The sequence below is a fragment of the Acanthochromis polyacanthus genome, chromosome 4, assembly GCF_021347895.1.
Source record: "Acanthochromis polyacanthus isolate Apoly-LR-REF ecotype Palm Island chromosome 4, KAUST_Apoly_ChrSc, whole genome shotgun sequence".
Taxonomy (NCBI): domain Eukaryota; kingdom Metazoa; phylum Chordata; class Actinopteri; family Pomacentridae; genus Acanthochromis; species Acanthochromis polyacanthus.
Genome location: NC_067116.1, coordinates 9,906,740 through 9,925,654, shown reverse-complemented (window position 1 = coordinate 9,925,654; position 18,915 = coordinate 9,906,740). Strand labels below are relative to the sequence as shown.

General features: G+C 43.6%; 1 protein-coding gene across 2 annotated transcripts in view; it reads left to right on the top strand.

Moving 5' to 3' along the window:
• pomgnt1 (protein O-linked mannose N-acetylglucosaminyltransferase 1 (beta 1,2-)) overlaps positions 1-18,915 on the top strand; it is a 50,526-nt gene that overhangs the window by 17,007 nt on the left and 14,604 nt on the right. For both annotated transcript variants that reach the window (XM_051947293.1, XM_051947294.1), the window contains exons 13-17: positions 6,676-6,717; positions 6,906-6,964; positions 16,581-16,653; positions 17,827-17,955; positions 18,373-18,498. In XM_051947293.1, coding sequence (XP_051803253.1) covers positions 6,676-6,717; positions 6,906-6,964; positions 16,581-16,653; positions 17,827-17,955; positions 18,373-18,498 — 429 coding nt within the window. The remainder of the gene's footprint in view (positions 1-6,675; positions 6,718-6,905; positions 6,965-16,580; positions 16,654-17,826; positions 17,956-18,372; positions 18,499-18,915) is intronic.

Here is an 18,915-nt window from a genome sequence, read left to right as displayed (position 1 = left end):
GCTGCCCTTTGTCACCTATGCTCTTTGCGATAGCAATTGAGCCACTTGCTATTTCATTGCGCATGTTGAATGACTACACAGGGATCATTAGAGCCAAAAGAGAACATAAAGTTTCCCTATACGCCGACGACCTACTTCTATACATCTCTAATCCTTGCATATCAGTTCCTGCAATAATGAGTAGAATTAAACAGTTTGTTCTATATCAGGTTATAAACTGAACCTTGACAAAAGTATAATATTTCCAATCAATGTGACACAGGAGCAGGTACAACGATACGGCTTGCCTTTTAAAATTTCAGACCAATTTAAATACTTGGGAGTTACCATTACCAGGTCTTTCAAAGACCTTTATAGTCAAAATTTTGCAAAACTAGTTGAACAAATAACTGTCGACTTTCAAAGATGGGCCCATCTCCCTTTGTCATTAGCAGGTCGCGTTAACATAATTAAAATGTCGATCTTGCCCAAACTTTTGTTTCTGTTCCAGTGCATTCCTTTTTATTTGAACAAGTCGTTTTTTAAAAAATTAGATAAGTTAATATTGGGGTTCATCTGGAACCGAAAACCTGCTCGGATTAGAAAAGAGTTCTTACAGAGACCAAAATCGTTAGGTGGAATGGGTCTGCCACACTTTCAATTATATTATTGGGCTTGTAATTTGAAGAATATGTCATACTGGGTACAAAAGTAATATCCTTACTGGATAATGATGGAACAAGACTGTTGTCATCCATCCTCTCTTCGAGCTTTAGTTTTTTCAAATATATCTTCTATATCTCCTAAAATGACAGGTAATGATGTTGTTTCTCACTCCCTAAGAATATGGAAGCAATTGGTAAACCACTTGGGTCTTCATTCAAGCCCATTGCAAGGACCCATTTTAAAGAATCATATGTTTGCGCCATCACTTGGAAATAACACATTTGTTGATTGGCATCGAAAGGGTCTCGACAGTTTTTTGGACATTTTTATTGATGATATGTTCACTTCGTTTGAGCAGCTTAGAGGAAAATTTGATTTACCTTACTCACATTTTTTTTATGTATTTGCAAGTTCGTAATTTTGTAAAACAAAATAATGTAAATTACCCAAGGGCACCAGCACAATCACCTATTGACTCTATATTTCTAAATAATCCTGCAGTTAAAGGGGGCATATCAGTTCTATATAATAGATTGTCTCAGCTTAACGACTCTACTACATTATGTCACTTGAGGCAAGCATGGGAGACGGAGCTTGGTATGAGTATCTCAGAGGAACAATGGACGCAAGCTCTTACCTGTACACATTCAGCCTCCATTTGTGCAAGACATTGTCTAATACAGTTTAAAATCCTACACCGACTACATTGGTCCAAACTAAAATTAAGTAAAGTATTTCCAGATGTAGATCCTTTCTGTTTACGTTGTAAAGATTCGGTAGCTTCTCTTTCACACATGTTTTGGGGTTGTTCTGTACTGTCAATGTTCTGGACCAGAATTTTCTCAACATTGTCAAAAGCCTTTCACAAGCCCATTGCTTTAAATCCATTCTTAGCAGTACTTGGCATTGTAGATCAAAATGTCATAAAAAAGCAATCGGAACGCAAAGCAGTTTTATTCTGCTGTCTGTTGGCACGAAGATTAATTTTATTGAACTGGAAGCAGGCAGAGCCCCCCACTCATGTTAACTGGCTCAGAGATGTAATGATGCATATGGAACTGGAGAAGATTAGATACTCTCTGCAAGGAAGAGAGGAGAAGTTTTGGAAAGTGTGGTCACCTTTTTACAATCTGTACCGAGAAGGCAGCAATTAAATATAAATATACATTTGTCATGCCAACTTAATTTGTAATTATCATCTCATCCACCCTTTTGTTCTGCTCTTGTTTTTTGTTTTGTTCTTTGTTTTGTTTTATTTTGATTTAATATAGAAAGAGGTACTTCTTTACTTTTTAATTTCAAGGTCCAGATGTTATTCTTAATATTTGTATTTTGGGCTGGACTGTATATAATAATGCAAAAAAAAACAAAAACAATAAAGAGTGTTTAAAAAAAAAAAGAATTCATCCTGCTGCTTTTTGTCAGCAGTCACATTATCAATAGCAATATAATGCCCACGGCATTATACTACTGCTGCCACCATCCTTCACTAATGAGGTGGTATGCTTTCATCTTCTAGATGTTTTTTTGACAAACTCTAATCTCACTCTCCTGTTTTTGAGTGTCACCAATGGTATGCAGCTTGTAGCGAACCCTCTGTATTTGACTCTGAGTTCTTCTCTTAATTGGCGACTTTTACCTCCTGGAGAGTGTTCTTGATCTGACCAACTGCTGTGAAGGGGCTTTTCTTGACCAGGGAAAGTATTCTTCTGTTATCCACAACACCTGTTTTCTGTGGTCTTCTGGGTCTTTTGGTATTACTGAGTTCACCAGTGTGATCTTACTTTTTAAGGATGCACCTAACAGTTAATAAATGTTTTGCTGTCTCTCTGATAGGTTTGCTTGGATTTTTCAGCCTAATGATGGCTTGCTTCACTGATAGTGACAGCTCTTTGGACTTGAAAATTGACCTCGCCAGATTTCAAACGCAAATACCACACTTGAAACTAAAAATGCACTCAGAGAACACAGTACTCTGCCAAGGCTTCTCAGTTGACGTATCATTTCCGACGAATGAAATCTTTAATAAAAAATTACCTTGTGCTGAGCACAGGCATGCGTTATGCATGTGCATGTCATGTATAGATATTGAATTGCTTGTATATTACTCTTATAAAGGTCTGTTGATCAGTTCGTCACTTTTGGCAAGCCTTTGTTTTGCTAGTGTTAAAATAAAAGTTCCCTCCATGCTTTTATTTTGAAGGCATATTTTTAATGTTATGGGCTTTTATTCTGTCACCATTCCAGCGGCACATGAAGTGTTTATCTAAGTAACGGTTTCTTGACATGACAAAGATGTTGCCGAAATGTCCAAAAATCCACATAAAGATGAAAGAAAACGGTTCCACGCTGTTGCTGTGTAGCAAAGGATGTGTATAAACTTATAAGCATCTACCTGCATTGAGGACAAGCTCTTACAGTGTTTCCTGAAGAAAGGAGTGATAGACAGAAAGGTGAGTTTGTGTTCAAAATAAGGGTCATGGCTCAATGTAACTAAAGGCTTTGTGAAACAGCAGGAGCTTCACCATTGTCTGGCTGGGGTTTGCTCTGTTGCATGACCTAAATACACTGCTCAAAAAATTGAAGGAACACTTTGAAAATACATCATATTTCAATACGGGGAAAAAACAAACTGGATATTAGCATTGATATGGACTGGATAATGTGTTAGGAATGTAAAGTGCCACATTGTTTGATGGGAATGAAAATTATCAACCCCCCAGGAGGGCTAAATTCAAGATACCCCAAAATCAAAGTGAAAAACTGATGTGGCAGGCTAGTCCATCTTGCTGAAATTCCTTGGCAGCAACTCAAAATGGTATTCAGTAGTTTGTATGGCCTCCATGTGCTTGTATGCATGACTGACGATGCTGGGACAAGCTCCGAATGAGACGACAGATGGTGTCCTGGGGTATCTCCTCCCAGAACTGGACCAGCGCATCGCTGAGCTCCTGGACAGTCTGAGGAGCAACCTGATGGTGTCGGATGCAGGGGTGGAAAGTAATGAATTACATTTACTCACATTACTGTAATTGAGTACTTTTTATGAGTAATTTGTAATTTTCAGAGTAGTTTTTGAAATGTGTAATTTTTACTTTTACTCAATTACATTTTGACCCAAGTATTTTACTTTGCTACATTTGAAACCCCTCACATTACTGAGTACAATATTGATAGTGAAAAAAATTAAATGCGAGCGGAAAACCACTGTGTCCCCGGAACTGAACTTCAATTGCGTGACCTTGCCTTGCGCACGCCCTTTCCATATCATAATCTGGATCTACGCGTTGGAAGATGGCTGTTGCTGACCAAGATATGGAGATCATGAAGGAGGAAGAGTCCGAAGAGGACACAAATTCTGGAGAGGAAAGCCACAAAAACCCTTGGCCAAACTTAGAAGACTTATTCGCGTTCAAACGCACAAAGAGCAACAGCGTTGTAATGCTGTGTAAAATGTGCCTGCCCGGCAAAACGGAGCTTTCAGCATATAGGACATCAGCGTCCAATTTGCGAAAGCATGTGGTGGTAAGTTAGCACGTTTTTATTTGTTCTATCAGGTTGTAATTGTTCTTTATTACTGTATCTCTGCTCTCTGTTGTAAATCATTCTATTTGCTAAATTCTTGGATCTTTTATTTTCTTCTATTTTGAATACTTTGATTCTTGTTTAAATTTCTTTATTGTTATCATAATGTTGTTGGTTGGACAACAGGACTGAAAAAGTTTGCACTATACAGTACAAGTTGTGACTGTCCTTGTTTTCCTTGTGTTGAGGATCATGTTACTGAGTTAAGCTGAGCTTTTTTTAAGTGTGGATGTGCACTTTAATACGCCTCAAAGTTGATTAAAACAACTTGTGCTGAACTTTATTCATGACTCGTCCTTTTTTTGCATTAAATAAATGAAAGTAACAAAGTAACTTGTACTCAAATTACATTTTAAATTAAGTAATTTTGTACTTTTACTCGAGTACATTTTTAGATGGGTACTTTTAAATTCTACTCAGAGTAAAAGTAAACAAAGTAAAGATACTTTTACTCAATTACATTTTTTCAGTACTTTCTCCACCTCTGCTCGGATGGAACTAAACATAATGTTCCAAAGGCGTTCTATTGGATTCAAGTCAGGTGAGCATGGGGGCCAGCTAATGGTATCAATTCCTTCATCCTCCAGGAACTGCATGAGTTCTCTTACCACATAAGACTGGGCATTGTCATGCCCCAGAAGGAATCCAGGACCACTGCACCAATGTAGGGTCTGACAATGGGTTAAAGGATTTCATCCTGATACCTAATGGTAGTCAGAATGCCATTGTCCAGCCTGTAGAGGTCTGTGCGTCCCTCCATGGATATGCCTCCCCAGACCATCACTGACCCACCACCAAACCGGTCTTGCTGAACAGTGTTACAGGCAGCATAACGTTCTCCACGGCTTCTCCAGACCCTTTCATGCCTGTCACATGTGCTCAGGGTGAACCCGCTCTCATCTGTGAAAAGCACAGGGCACCATTGGTGGACTTGCAAATTCCTGTGTTGTATGGCAAATGCCAGCCAAGCTCCACGGTGCCAGTCAGCGGGCACGAGAGGACGCTGGGCCCTCAGACCACTCTCATTAAATCTCTTTCTGATTGTTTGATCAGACACATTCACACCAGTGGTCTGCTGGAGGTCATTTTGTAGAGCTATTGCAGTGCTCATCCTGTTCCTCCTTGCAGAAAGGATACCTGTCCTGCTGATGGGTTGAGGACCTTCGACAGCCCTGTCAAGTTCTCCCAGACTAACTGCCTGTCTCGTGGAATCTCCTCCATGCGCTTGAGAATGTGCTGGGAGACACAGCAAACCTTCTGGCAATGGCACGCACTGATGTGCCATCCTGGAGTTGGAGTTGGACTCTCTGTGGAACCTCTGTAGGGTCCAGGTATCGCCTCATGCTACCAGAAGTGACACTTACCCTAGCCAAACGCAAAACTAGTGAAAAACAGTCAGAAAACATTAGGAAGGAAAAAAATGTCAGTGGCCTTCACCTGTAAACTCATTCCTGTTTTGTGGGTTGTCTCATTGTTACCCCTCTAGTGCATCTGTTGTTAATTTCATGAACATCAAAGCAGCTGAAAATGACTGAAAAGCCCCTCAGTTATAACAATGTATATAAGAAAAGTTTTCTATCTTATAACAATGTATATAAGAAAAGTTTTCTATCCTTAGATGTGTATATTTTTACTATTTTACCATTTCTTACTATCTTTATTATCTTGTACTTGCACCTTTCGTGACTTTTTGCACCCCTCTGTTTGTTCCTAAGAGCTCTGTAACGTTAAATTTCTCCTTTGTGAGATCAATAAAGTCTGTCTTATCTTATCTTATCTTATCTTAGTTACTTACTTGACCAGATCAGTATCCCACGTTTCACTGATTTGATGCAATACTTAGATTAAAAAGTGTTCCTTTAATTTTTTTGAGCAGTGTACATAGCAGGCAACAGGAGTTGATGGGACTCAGAAACATCCCACAGTTTAATCATTTGTTCCTTGTATGATTTCCAACTGATAAATCATGGTCATTTATCAGTTGGATTATATGATTGCATAGAATCGCAATCATATGATCGTCAGCAGGTAACTGGCATAGTGTTCATGTCATGGTTACAGCGACGCCGTGACGGCACCTAAATCTTGCAATCGGAAATCCTTGACAAGCCGTGGATCCAGATTATAAGCCGCAAATAATGAGGGAATAACTCACACCTACACCGTTCACCTGATTTGGATGTAAATACCCTGAAATTAAAGTTGAAAATCTGCACTTAAAGCACACCTTGAATTAGTTTCATTTCAGATCCATTGTGGTGGTGGGCACAGTTGAAATTCAGAAATTTCCATCAATTTCCAAATACTTTTGGATCTAACTGTAGGTGAAATTTTTGAGGTTCAGCCTGATTTCAAGTTCTTAAGGAAACTCAGACCTCTATCTGTTTTGCTTTTTCTTTGTTTCTATTGTGAAAATCAGCAATCTGTTCCTTTTCTCGACTGTAGCACTACAAGGCGAGTCTGACTGCAACCTTCAACCTACACCCAGTAAGCATCACTTCCAAACACTGTATCATGACATACAATGACTGCTTTTTTTTTACTAAGAATTTTATACCCATTTATTATGAACAATGGAACAATCCATTAATAAATGACTTGTGGGCTGCACTGCATTGAGTAGCTCCCCTGAATAGCACAGATCCTATCATACGTTATGTTTTTTTTCCATTCAGGATGCCAATTCTGCGATCGTACTTGAAGAAGACCTGGATATTTCCATTGACTTCTTTAGGTACGTTCTTAAAACTGCCCAATCCCTACCAACGATAGGCAGATAACAGCGTATTATCAGTGTATTTGAGGAGCATAATCATTTCTTAATCGCCATTGAACAAGCAAAGAAAACAAAAAATTGGTGGTTTACTGTATAAAGTGTATTGATGATTGACTGAAGGTTACTCTAAAATGTATCAGTAGATTTATAATTTATTTCTAAATTAATTTGACGTTTTGACTCTCAATGAATGCGAGTGTGATGGATTTTCTGTTTCCATGTGTGGCACTGTGATAGACTGGCTATCTGTCCAGAGCTTTCCCAGCCTTCTCCCTGAGTTGGTTGGGATAGGTTAGTCCCCTCATGACATTTTACTGTTGGTTGTTGGTTTGCACTTTGCAAAAGGACTTCAGGATTTCAGTTTAGAGATTATAGAAAGCTTGCTCTTCTTCTGACAAAAACAAACCTGTTGTGACAGATGACCTGTCTGTGGGTCCACTCAGTGCAATAACCACGGCAATTCGTCGATGCAACACGGGTTTTATTGACTATAAAACACTAGCGTACATACACAGTTCTTCCCTTGCCCGGCGCTGCACCGGACCTCGTCCGGTAAACAGTCTCAACTTCAGCCCGGCTCTCCGCCAGTTCTCGTCCGGTAAACAGTCTCAACTTCAGTCCGGCTCTCCGCCAGTTCTCGTCCGTGCATCCTCTCTGCTGTCATCTCTGTCTGTCCGCCTTTTGTCCTCTGCTCCAGCCTGCTACTGTGGGGATAATCAGGACAACCTAATTGGTGCTACCTGCATTCATTAACCTGATGCTGCTTCCACACACTCTCCTCCACACCTCTCTCCCCTGCAGCTGAGCTCTCTCACGCCCATCGCCACATATCCCCACCACCCGACTTAGGCTGGGGAGCCGTCCGGCTTAACCCCCCCCCACAGCCATCTGTGCCCCCGGCCTATGAACCACTATAAACTTAAACGGCTGTAATGCCAGATACCACTGTGTGATTCGGGCGTTGGTATCCTTCATGCGGTGGAGCCATTGGAGAGGGGCGTGGTCCGAACAGAGGATGAATGGGCGTCCCAGGAGGTAGTAGCGCAGGGCCCCGACCGCCCACCTGATTGCCAGGCACTCTTTCTCCACTGTGCTGTAGCGAGCCTCCCTCTCAGACAACTTACGGCTGATGTATATTACCGGGCGGTCGACGCCCCGCACCTGCTGGGACAAAACGACCCCCAGCCCTCTGTTCGACGCATCAGTCTGCAGGGTAAAAGGGAGAGAGAAGTTAGGTGTGTAGAGGAGAGGCTCCCCACAGAGGGCTTGCTTTATCCTCTCAAACGCCCACTGGCACTGCTCCGTCCACTGGACCGGATCTGAGGCACTCTTCCGAGTCAGGTCGGTCAAGGGGCTGGCCAGGTCCGAGAACTTAGGGATGAACCGCTGATAGTAGCCCACCAGCCTCAAGAACCGCCGTACCTCTTTTTTGGACTTGGGTCGCGGACAGGCTGCGATCGCTGCTGTCTTGTCCACCTGTGGGCGCACCTGCCCGCTGCCCAAGTGGTGACCCAGATACCATACCTCCCTCCGTCCAACCGGGCACTTCTTCGGGTTGGCCGTCAGCCCCGCCTGTCTCAAGGACTTCAGCACCGCAGCCACCTGATGCACATGCTCCGCCCAGCTACTACTATGAATGATGACATCATCCAAGTATGCGGCCGCATATGCTGCGTGCTGCCACAGCACCTTGTCCATGAGACGTTGGAACGTGACTGGGGCTCCGAACAACCCGAATGGAAGTGTCACAAATTGGTACATGCCGTACGGAGTGGAGAAGGCCGTTTTTTCCCTGGACTCCGGCGACAGGGGTATCTGCCAGTAGCCCTTGGTCAAATCCAGTTTCGTAAAAAAGCGAGCCGTGCCCAGCCGATCCAGGAGCTCGTCGACCCTGGGCATTGGATAGGCATCAAACCGTGACACGTCATTCACCCTGCGGTAGTCCACACAGAACCGTATAGACCCATCTTTCTTGACGACCAGAACAATGGGGCTACACCAGGCACTGTTGGACTCTTCTATCACTCCCATCTCTAGCATTGCTTTCAATTCCTTCTGAACTAGTTTTCTCTTATGTTCAGGCAGCCTGTAAGGTCGTGAAAAAACCCTCACGCCTCGGGGGGGTCTCGATGTGGTGCTGTATGAGGTCTGTACGCCCTGGCAGGGGAGAAAACACGTCCACAAACCGCTCCTGCAACATGGCAATGTCAGCTCTTTGAGACTGCGAGAGGTGGTTTTCAAAGGGGAGTGAGGTGGAACTGCCCGGCTTTGGAACCTCAGGCCCTAACTCGTCTCTCTCTTCGACCAGTCACCAAGGAAACCGACTCCGCCTCTCTCCGTGCTTTTAGGAGGTTGAGGTGGTAATTCTGTGCTCCCCTGTCAGAGCTTGCCACCTCATAATCCACCTCCCCTACTCGTCGTGTGACCACGAAGGGTCCTTGCCACTTGGTGAGTAATTTCGAACTAGAAGAAGGGAGTAATACAAGCACTTTGTCTCCCGGTGATAATTATCTGAGCTTTGACCCTCTGTTGCCGCTCCTGGGCCTTGAGCAAATTCTCCCGTGAAAGCTGCCCCAGTGATTGAAGTTTTGCTCTAAGGTCCAAGACGTACTGAATTTCACTCCTACTTGGGCTCGGACCTTCCTCCCAGTTTTCTTTAACCAGGTCCAAAACCCCACGTGGCTTCCTGCCAAACAACAGTTCAAAGGGAGAAAATCCCGTGGAGGCCCGGGGCACCTCCCGCACTGCAAACAGCAGAGGGTCCAGCCATTTGTCCCAATTGCAGCTATCCTCGTGAATGAACTTACGAATCATGTTCTTCAAGGTCTTATTCAGATGCTCCACCAGACCATCAGTCTGTGGGTGGTACACACTAGTCCGAATAGACTTGTTGCCCAATAATTCATAGAGTTCCCGAAGTGTTTGTGACATAAACGAGGTGCCCTGGTCAGTCAGAATCTCTTTGGGGATTCCAACTCGGGAGATGACCTGAAACCGTGCTTGAGCAACACTCTTTGTGGAGATGGTGCGCAACGGCACTGCTTCGGGATATCGTGTTGTGTAATCCACTAGGACTAACACAAACCGATATCCTCAGGCGCTCCGGTGAAATGGCCCGATGAGGTCCGTGCCAATTCTTTCGAATGGAACCTCCATAAGCGGTAATGGGCGCAAAGGCGCCCGTGGAATGGCCGGTTGGTTAACCAACTGGCATTCGGGACAAGAAGCACACCACCGGCGTACGTCTTCCCGAATGCCAGGCCAATAGAATCGGGCCATAATCCGGTCGAGTGATTTTTCGTACCCCATGTGACCAGCCATTGGGTTGTAATGTGCCGCCTGGAAAACAGTTTCCCGGCGGCAGTTTGGTACCAACAATTGGGTGGCAATATCCTGTGTCTGAGTGTCACGAGTCACTCTGTATAATCTGTCTCTGATCAATGCAAAATGTGGATATGTAAGTGCTTTGCTCGGGTGCACCAGCTGACTATCAATTTTTATCACTTGGTCAAAAGCTGAGCGCAGAGTATCATCTCGAGACTGTTCCAGAGGAAAATCTTCCACGGGGTGGAGGACAGGAACCCGCGGAGCCTCCTGACGATGCCCCTCGGGTTCCCCCTCCCCGTCTGCAGTGTCGTACAACCTCGCGTCACCACTGAGCACAGCACACGTATCACCCATCCCTACCTCTCGTGAACGCACTCCCACACATTTCCCCACTGCTCGCTGGAACCCAGGCCAATCCGTGCCCAAAATAAGGGAGTGCGCAAGGCAGGAGCTAACCACAGCTTTTATGATATACTTTTTTCCCTTAAATCTAATTTCCACTGGCACAATAGGGTATCTGTGAACATCCCCGTCCACACATTTTATCCCCACCCTGGATGCCTCCACCAACGCCCCTGGTCGAACCAGGTTTTGGTGAATTAGGGACTGTTCACAGCCCGAATCCACCATAGCCCAGTGTACACCCCCCTGGATCCTTAACGGAACGCTGTATGTCCCTCCCGGACCGGGAGAGGGTGCTGGCGTGCCGGCAACCTGAACCACCTGACCGACCTCCATGAGTGGGCATTCTTGGCGGAAGTGGCCAGGCTGCCCACATCTCCAGCACTCCTGTCCTGGTGTTTGAGGAGCCTCCTGTGGGTTGGAAGCAGTGTCCGCAGCAGCTGGAGCCTGGCGGGGAGAGGAAACAAAGGGAAGGTTAATACGGGGAGCCGGAACAGGAGATGCCGGCGCACGGGGCACTGCCGTCAACAGGGCCAGGGTCTTCCTGCGCGGCCCCGAAGGCCGGTTGAGTCATCGGAGGCGCCCGTCCTTGGCCCCCCGAATGAACCGCCAGATGGTCCTCTGCCAGCCTCACAGCTGCGCTCAGGTCCGACGGACGATGGCACCTCACCCAGTTGCCCGTCTCCGCTGGCAGCCCCTCCATGAACTGCTCCACCACCACCTTTTCCAGCAGCCGAATCTCCCCTTTGGTCTCCCCCGGCTGCAGCCACCTGGTCGCCTCATCCCTCAGCTGCTGCACGTATACAAAACGGGCGGTCGCCCGCCCCGGAATCGGCAACGGTGGTCCTCTGGCGAGAGGCCTATCCTGTCCAGAACCGCCTTCCGAATATCGGTGAAGCTCCCCCGGGACGCCGCTGGCAGGCTGAGCGCCGCAGTCTGGGCTTCCCCTGTCAGCAGGGGAAGCAAACGCACCACCCACTCCGCCGTCAGGCATCCGCAAGCCACTGCCGTCATCTGAAATATGTCCAGAAAGGACTGCAGATCGTCCGTCGCCGTCATCTTTTGCATGGTCACACCGGAGATGGGGGAAGAGGGGACTGAGGAGCCAGGCAAGACCCCTGGCCGAGACAGCAGCTGCTCGAGGACGTGGGTTTGCCTTTCCGACTGCTGATGTAGAGCGTCGAGGTGCTGCCTATTCGCTGCCGCCTGCTCGGAATGCATTGCCGCTAGTTCTCTCAACATCTGGGCCAAAGCTGTCACCGCCTGCGCCGGCTCTGCCGGTGGCACAGACATCGTACTGCGTGCCGGTTGGGCGCCAATGTAACAGATGACCTGTCTGTGGGTCCATTCAGTGCAATAACCACGGCAATTCGTCGATGCAACACGGGTTATATTTACTATTAAACACCAGCGTACATACACAGTTCTTCCCTTGCCCGGCGCTGCACTGGACCTCGTCCAGTAAACAGTCTCAACTTCAGCCTGGCTCTCCGCCGGTTGTTGTCCGGTAAATAGTCTCAACTTCAGTCCGGCTCTCCGCCGGTTCTTGTCCGGTAAACGGTCTCAACTTCAGTCCGGCTCTCCGCCGGTTCTCGTCCGTCCGTCCTCTCTGCTGTCATCTCTGTCTGTCCGCCTTTTGTCCTCTGCTCCAGCCTGCTACTGTGGGGATAATCAGGACAACCTAATTGGTGCCACGTGCATTCATTAACCTGACGCTGCTTCCACACACTCTCCTCCACACCTCTCTCCCCTGCAGCTGAGCTCTCCCACGCCCATATCCACACCTGTTTTTTGTTAGTTTTATTTCCATAGTTGTAAATGCCCTAGCATGTCAGTGGATCTTGTCCCCAATTCTGTTTTACCGATATCAAATTGTCAAAACAAGAAATCATCTTGTTTGTGAATGAGTGATTTCTTCAATTGTCTTCTGTTAGATATCTTCAACCTACCGAATGCTTTCCTGTTATTACGGTTCTACCTGTGTACTGACTAGGGATGGGTATCGTTAGGATTTTTATGAATCCGATTCCGGTTCTGCTTATCGATTCCGGTGCCAAACGATTCCTTAATACGATTCCAAAATAGTAAAAAAAAATAGAAGGTCAATAGTTTATTTAACTAAAGTAACTTTATTCCTTTACCTTTAGGAAAATTGTAAACAAAAATAAAATGTGCTAGAATACTAAACTGTATTGCATGCACTGTAAAACAATAAATGTCGAGAAATAAAGTGCATTCAGTAAATAAATAATAGCTGCTTACTATTAGTAGACACCTCTGAGAAATAAACTGTGAAATAAAAACTAAAGTGCATCCCGTGGTGCACTGTACATTTTGCACACAAGTCAAGTCATGTGTCTTAGCAGCAATGAGGTTAACATGAGAAATAAAAAATAAAGTGCATCTGTGGTGCACATTCTGCACATCATGTCCAAGCAAAACTGAGGGTAAAATGCATCTTCAAGTCTATTTAGTGCTTTTTAGCTGTCCACAACCAAAAAACAAAATCATAAAAAAAAAACACAAAAGTTTATGTCAAAGTGTCCAACTCAACAATTCTTGTTAAGAAAAATCAGCATATCAGCCTTTTCTGGTAGTATGCGTGATCTCTCTGCGCAAATGGTGTCTCCAGCTGTGGAGAAAACCCTCTCACTAGGGGTTGAGGATGCCTGTACACACAAATACGAAAAAGCCACCTCTGATAGAGAAGGGTACGTGGCTCTGTTGTTCCAACACCAGGCGGCAGGGTCATCAGACATCAGCAATGGTGGTATCTCTTGGTACATCTCAGCTCTGTCTCAATTTGGTGCTGGATGGATGTGGTTTTGTTTGTCAGGATTTTGATTTTCAGGTTGTCTTCATGAGCAAAAAGCTCCTCCAGTGGAGACTTTGTTGCCCTCTTGCAGGGAGGTGGCATATTCTCCTCTCCTTCTCCTCTCTCACTCTGCTCTCCTTCTTTTTCCTTTTTCTCTCGTTCATCCTCTCCCTCTGACACAATCACATCACCTTCTCCACCGTGCTGCTCTGTTGCCTGCACAGACTCTGTAGACTTTCCTGCCATCATTTTCTCCTTGACCCGCTCCCATACAGTGCTGTCCTCCACAGTGTGTTTGAAACGTGGGTCTACTGCAGTGGCCTCTTCAAGAAAACTTCTGATGTCATCATATTGGTACCTCTTTGACATGTTTCCCCAGACAGCCTGCTTAAGGGTGGATGCAAAAACGGTGTCTTCTTCTTTCACAGTGAAATGCATCTCGAGTTTCTTCAGAATTGGCAGGATCTGACTGCATGTAGGACTTGTTTCGGACGAAACACAGTGTGTGGATGTGTATAACACTTTCATCAGATTTATGAACTCTTCTGCCTTTCTGAAGTCTTCATCTGTCAGTCGAACAAGCCGGTCCCTCTCCAATGGCTTCTTCAGACGGTGATCATGGTAGGCTGCCTGAATTGCAGGAAATTGCTCGAGGAATCGTTCCATCATCATGTAGAGGGAGTTCCAACGCGTCCTAACATCAAGGATCAGGGCATGCTGAGGCAGATCTACAGTATAACACAAACAGAAAATCAAAGGAAAATGGATATATTATTGTTCTGCAATAATTAATTAGCTGTTCTGTAAGACAAACTCTGATGGATACTTACTGAGGATTTTTTGTTTCTCTTGGAGCACAATCTTTGCCATGGATGACCTCTTCATCCAGACCACAGCATCTCTGATCTTGGCTGTCAAATTGGCCACTGATGGGACAGAGTACACACTTTGTGCTCCCAGATTTAGTGTATGTGCAAAACAGGCTAGCTTTATGAGCTGTAGCCTTTTTATTGCCACATTCATGTTTGTTGCATTGTCAACAGTGACAGCTGTGATTTTGTTGATTATGCCAAATTCCTGCAAAATGTCACTAATCTCTTGAGCCACTGCTGGTCCTGTTTGTGATCTATAGACTGCTTTTGTTCTGAGAACTTTTTGTTTCATCTTTCCCTCATCAACATAGTGTGCTGTCACTGTAAGGTAATGATCTTGGGTCAGGCTTTTCCAGCCGTCACTGGTTATGGCAATTTTGCTGACATCATTGAGCTCAGAAATAATGTTTGACTTTTCTACCTTGTACCAGGCAGGAATTAAATGATTTGCCAAAACATCTCTGGAGGGAGGTGTGTAGTTTACATTCAGGGCACTGACCATCTCCCTACAAAGAAAGATTCAACATAACAGTAGCTGTCATTATACAAGTTTTCTAGGATCAATGTTTTTTATTTGATTCTACAAACTTAGCCCTCGTCCATTTCCAACCCAAATCACGCTGTTTTGTTGTTAGGAAATCAGTAATACAGTGTCGCAGTACAGTGCAGTACAGTACAGTGTACAGTGTCGCAAATACAAGAGCTGAAAAAATTTCAAATGAATACAGAATGTCTGTATTGTTTATTTTATTGTATAGATTCGTCTTGATTTAATTCTATACAAATTCAATCGTTTTATAGTTTGCATGTCATTGATGTTTGCAGGGAAATATAAGCCTACACAAGACGAAATACTGTATTTTTGCCACAGGATTTAGGATGGAAATATGCGACGTTACATTATTTAACTTACCTGAATGACGGAGACTCGACGACCGAGAAAGGATGTAGTCCTTTCACTACAAACTTGGTTACCGCACGGTGACACTCCTCAGCTTTCTCTTTTGTCAGCCTCCTTTTCGCCAACGTGAACGGTGTCTCTTTTGGGGCTGCTGGCAAGGTGCTAACGCTGCTTGTAGCAACATTACCAATGGCTGTGTCGATCCGCAGAAGACCGAACACTGTACAGTCTTTCAGCTCGATGCCATGGAGTCGTAAATGTTTCGTCAAATTTGACATGCAGCCTGTCTTACAGCTAATAAGCTTATGACATATATTGCACTTTCTTTTTCATCTCTTTGTCTTTCAAAATGAAGCCACACTTTAGAGCGTTTCCCATGGTCCATAGTTAGCAAAGTTTCTCTGGTGTTGTTTTTTTTCCCTTTACGTGACTACATTCACGCTATCAGCGCTATCAGCGTGAATGTGTGACGCAGTCACGTAACAGACAGGTCTCCTAGAGCCCTCTCGCTGAGGGTTCCTGGCAGACACACAGCCATTGTCAAAAAAAGGTTATAAGTCCGTCCAAGAACCGAAAAGCAGAACCGAAAGTAAATATTTTTATGGGTACCAGGTACCCGCCGTTTTTGATTCGGTTCCTACTTAGAACCGAATTTCGATATCCAACCCTAGTACTGACCTGCTGTAAGGAACCTTGAATGCTAATTCAGCATAAAGTGATATTTTAGACAGGAGTGTTCAACTTTGTATCAACAGTTTGTTCCTATCCTGTTTCAACATGACAGAGGGTGTTGTTTTCCCACTTTTATGTAAAGAGCTTCACTTGCCCAGTCAGAACCAAGATCTCATCCCCGCCCAGCATCTTTGGGATGAATTGGAATGCTGATCGCAAGTTAGGCCTAATCACCCAATGTCATCGCTGAACCTTACTAACACTCTTGCGTCTAAGTGGGATCAAATCACTCCCGAAACCAGAAAATTTCCCTCAATAATGCCCATGTTCAGGCCTGACATGTCTGTAATGTGCAAGTGTCCATGTGTTTTTCGGCATTTTGTAGGTATAAAGTAGAACAGTTTTGCTGGACTAAATAAAAGTTATAATTTTAATAATGATTTAGTTGTTGAAAAGAATTTCTCCAAAGGTATGGTCAGCTTTCTGTTGTCAATTGCAACAAGACTTTTTAATGTTGATGCTAGTCTTTACTGATGTAGCTTCTTTCCCTAATGTTGCTGTTCTTTTTCTATTTTTTTCCCTCAGCTTTCTGAGTCAGACCATTTACCTTTTGGATGAGGATGACAGTCTGTACTGTATCTCAGCCTGGAATGATCAGGTGACTGCGGTCACTGTCTTTCTTTATTTATCTCTTTTCTGTGGCCTAAAACTCTGCTAGGACTTACCACTGTTTTGCTTGTAAATGTAATTTGTCTATGAAGACTAGTCTATTGTTGAAGTGACACAAAACAAGTCAACTAAATAAAAAACAGTATTTAAAAACTTATCAGACATACTGATAGCTAATGAAACAATCATTTCTTTGAGAAAGACTAAAAGCACATACATTTTTTTCGTTAGAGCCTTTAGTCTAAACATGAAGGGAAAAATTGCAATTTTAAGGGTTTGGAAGCTCTGGAGAAATCCAGTCTGCAGTTCCCGTTGCAGTGAAAGAGAGGTTAACAGTGGCTTACATCTCAGTTTAGGTTAAAATCTAAATGACAAGACCTCAAATTGGATGTTGACATTGTGAGGGACAAGCCTTGTGGCTACATTATGATACTTAAGTGCCTGTGAGGATATGTCTGGGATAGGGAACAGTTCAGATTTTTTATAATTTTTTTTCTGTTCCCTGGCAACAATTGCTCTACACTATAGATGGTTACATGACACTATAAGAATAACATGTACAGATATCAGCATCAAAAATATTTGCACACATCTCCTAAGCATGCTTAACATTTTAGGGTTTGGAACTAGTGTTTAAGTGCAAGCATTGAAGAGTAGAATGCAATGGAAATACAATATATATGGAAATTTTGTTAACAACACTTATCCTGTTACAGTTGGAATACAGGTGTAAGTGTGTGTGTGTATGTATGTATGTATATATATATATATATATATATATATATATATATATATATACATACATACATACGCACGCACGCACGCACGCACGCACGCACGCACGCACGCACGCACATATTTGGCTGTAGAGAGTTGAGTAACAAACGCCTGAATGTCTCTGGACAATTTAGGATTCTCTGCAAATTACTTCTACAGTAGAGCATGAAATGAGGGAGCATCAGTTTCATTTACACCTTATGATCTAACCCTATATTTTCCAGTCAGTGACTGTTTTTTTCTTCTCATATGTTATTCTCTAATCAGCTGTTCAGGCCTCAGGCATTTGCTTTCTTTAGAAAAACCTACTTGCAGATTTTAAGCCTACAGAAAAAGTTCCACGTGTTATTGATTGCAGCTGCTGTTGTTTTTTGTTGTTGTTCAGGGCTATGAGCACACAGCAGATGATCCAGCACTGCTCTACAGAGTGGAGAGTATGCCTGGTCTAGGCTGGGTCCTGAAGAAGAGCCTCTACAAAGATGAACTGGAACCAAAGTGGCCAACACCTGAAAAGGTGCAGGGCTTTTTTTCTTCTTCTGTATTTAAGAACTTCAGTCAGTGCATTTGGATGTTTACTTGGACAGGTTACAAGTCAGGCATATTTTAATCATCTTTCTGTCTGATATCTGTTTCCCCTAAAAATACTGTGGAAACTACACAAGCACACTTCTCCAATGGAACAGTCATGTCACACTGTCTGCTGTATGAATTACCATAAAGCTGTTTTTATAACTATAATCAGTTTGTGAGGGGATATTGCATTATTATTATTTTAGTTTAAAAGATGTACAATTAGATGTTTTTTTTCATCAAATTAACTGAAACTAGTTTCATGAAAGGAAAGCAATGAAATCTTTCTGAAAGATCATTGTGTTATTAATCCTCATTGTGAATCCATAAAAAAATATGCCTACTTTTTTGTGTTTTGTAGCTGTGGGACTGGGACATGTGGATGCGAATGCCAGAACAGAGGAAAGGCAGAGAGTGCATCATCCCTGATGTGTCCCGCTCCTACCACTTTGGTATCATCGGGCTCAATATGAACGGCTATTTCCATGTCAGTTTTATTGTTTTATTTACGATCAGTTCTTTATTGTATGTATTAACAGAGCGTATAAAAAATTTATACAGACAAGATGCTCACGAATTATATAGATATATAAGTAATTTGTGCATCAAAAGACATATTGACTATTGTGCCCCTGTACAAAGCACTGCACCTGTTCATACACCCACTCTGCAGTTGTCCTGAATTACATTCACAAGTTTTCTTCAGTAGCACAGGATTATTTACTGAGGGATTTATTTGTAAATGTACTTGAGTATATAAAAGATACACATGAAAAATCATGCATATCTATGTATATTCATGTATGTACTACCATTCCATACATTGTATTTATATTACAAATATTATATTGTTATACTTATTTATTTTTTCTCATATCTCAACCAATAGTCCATGAGCCAGGGG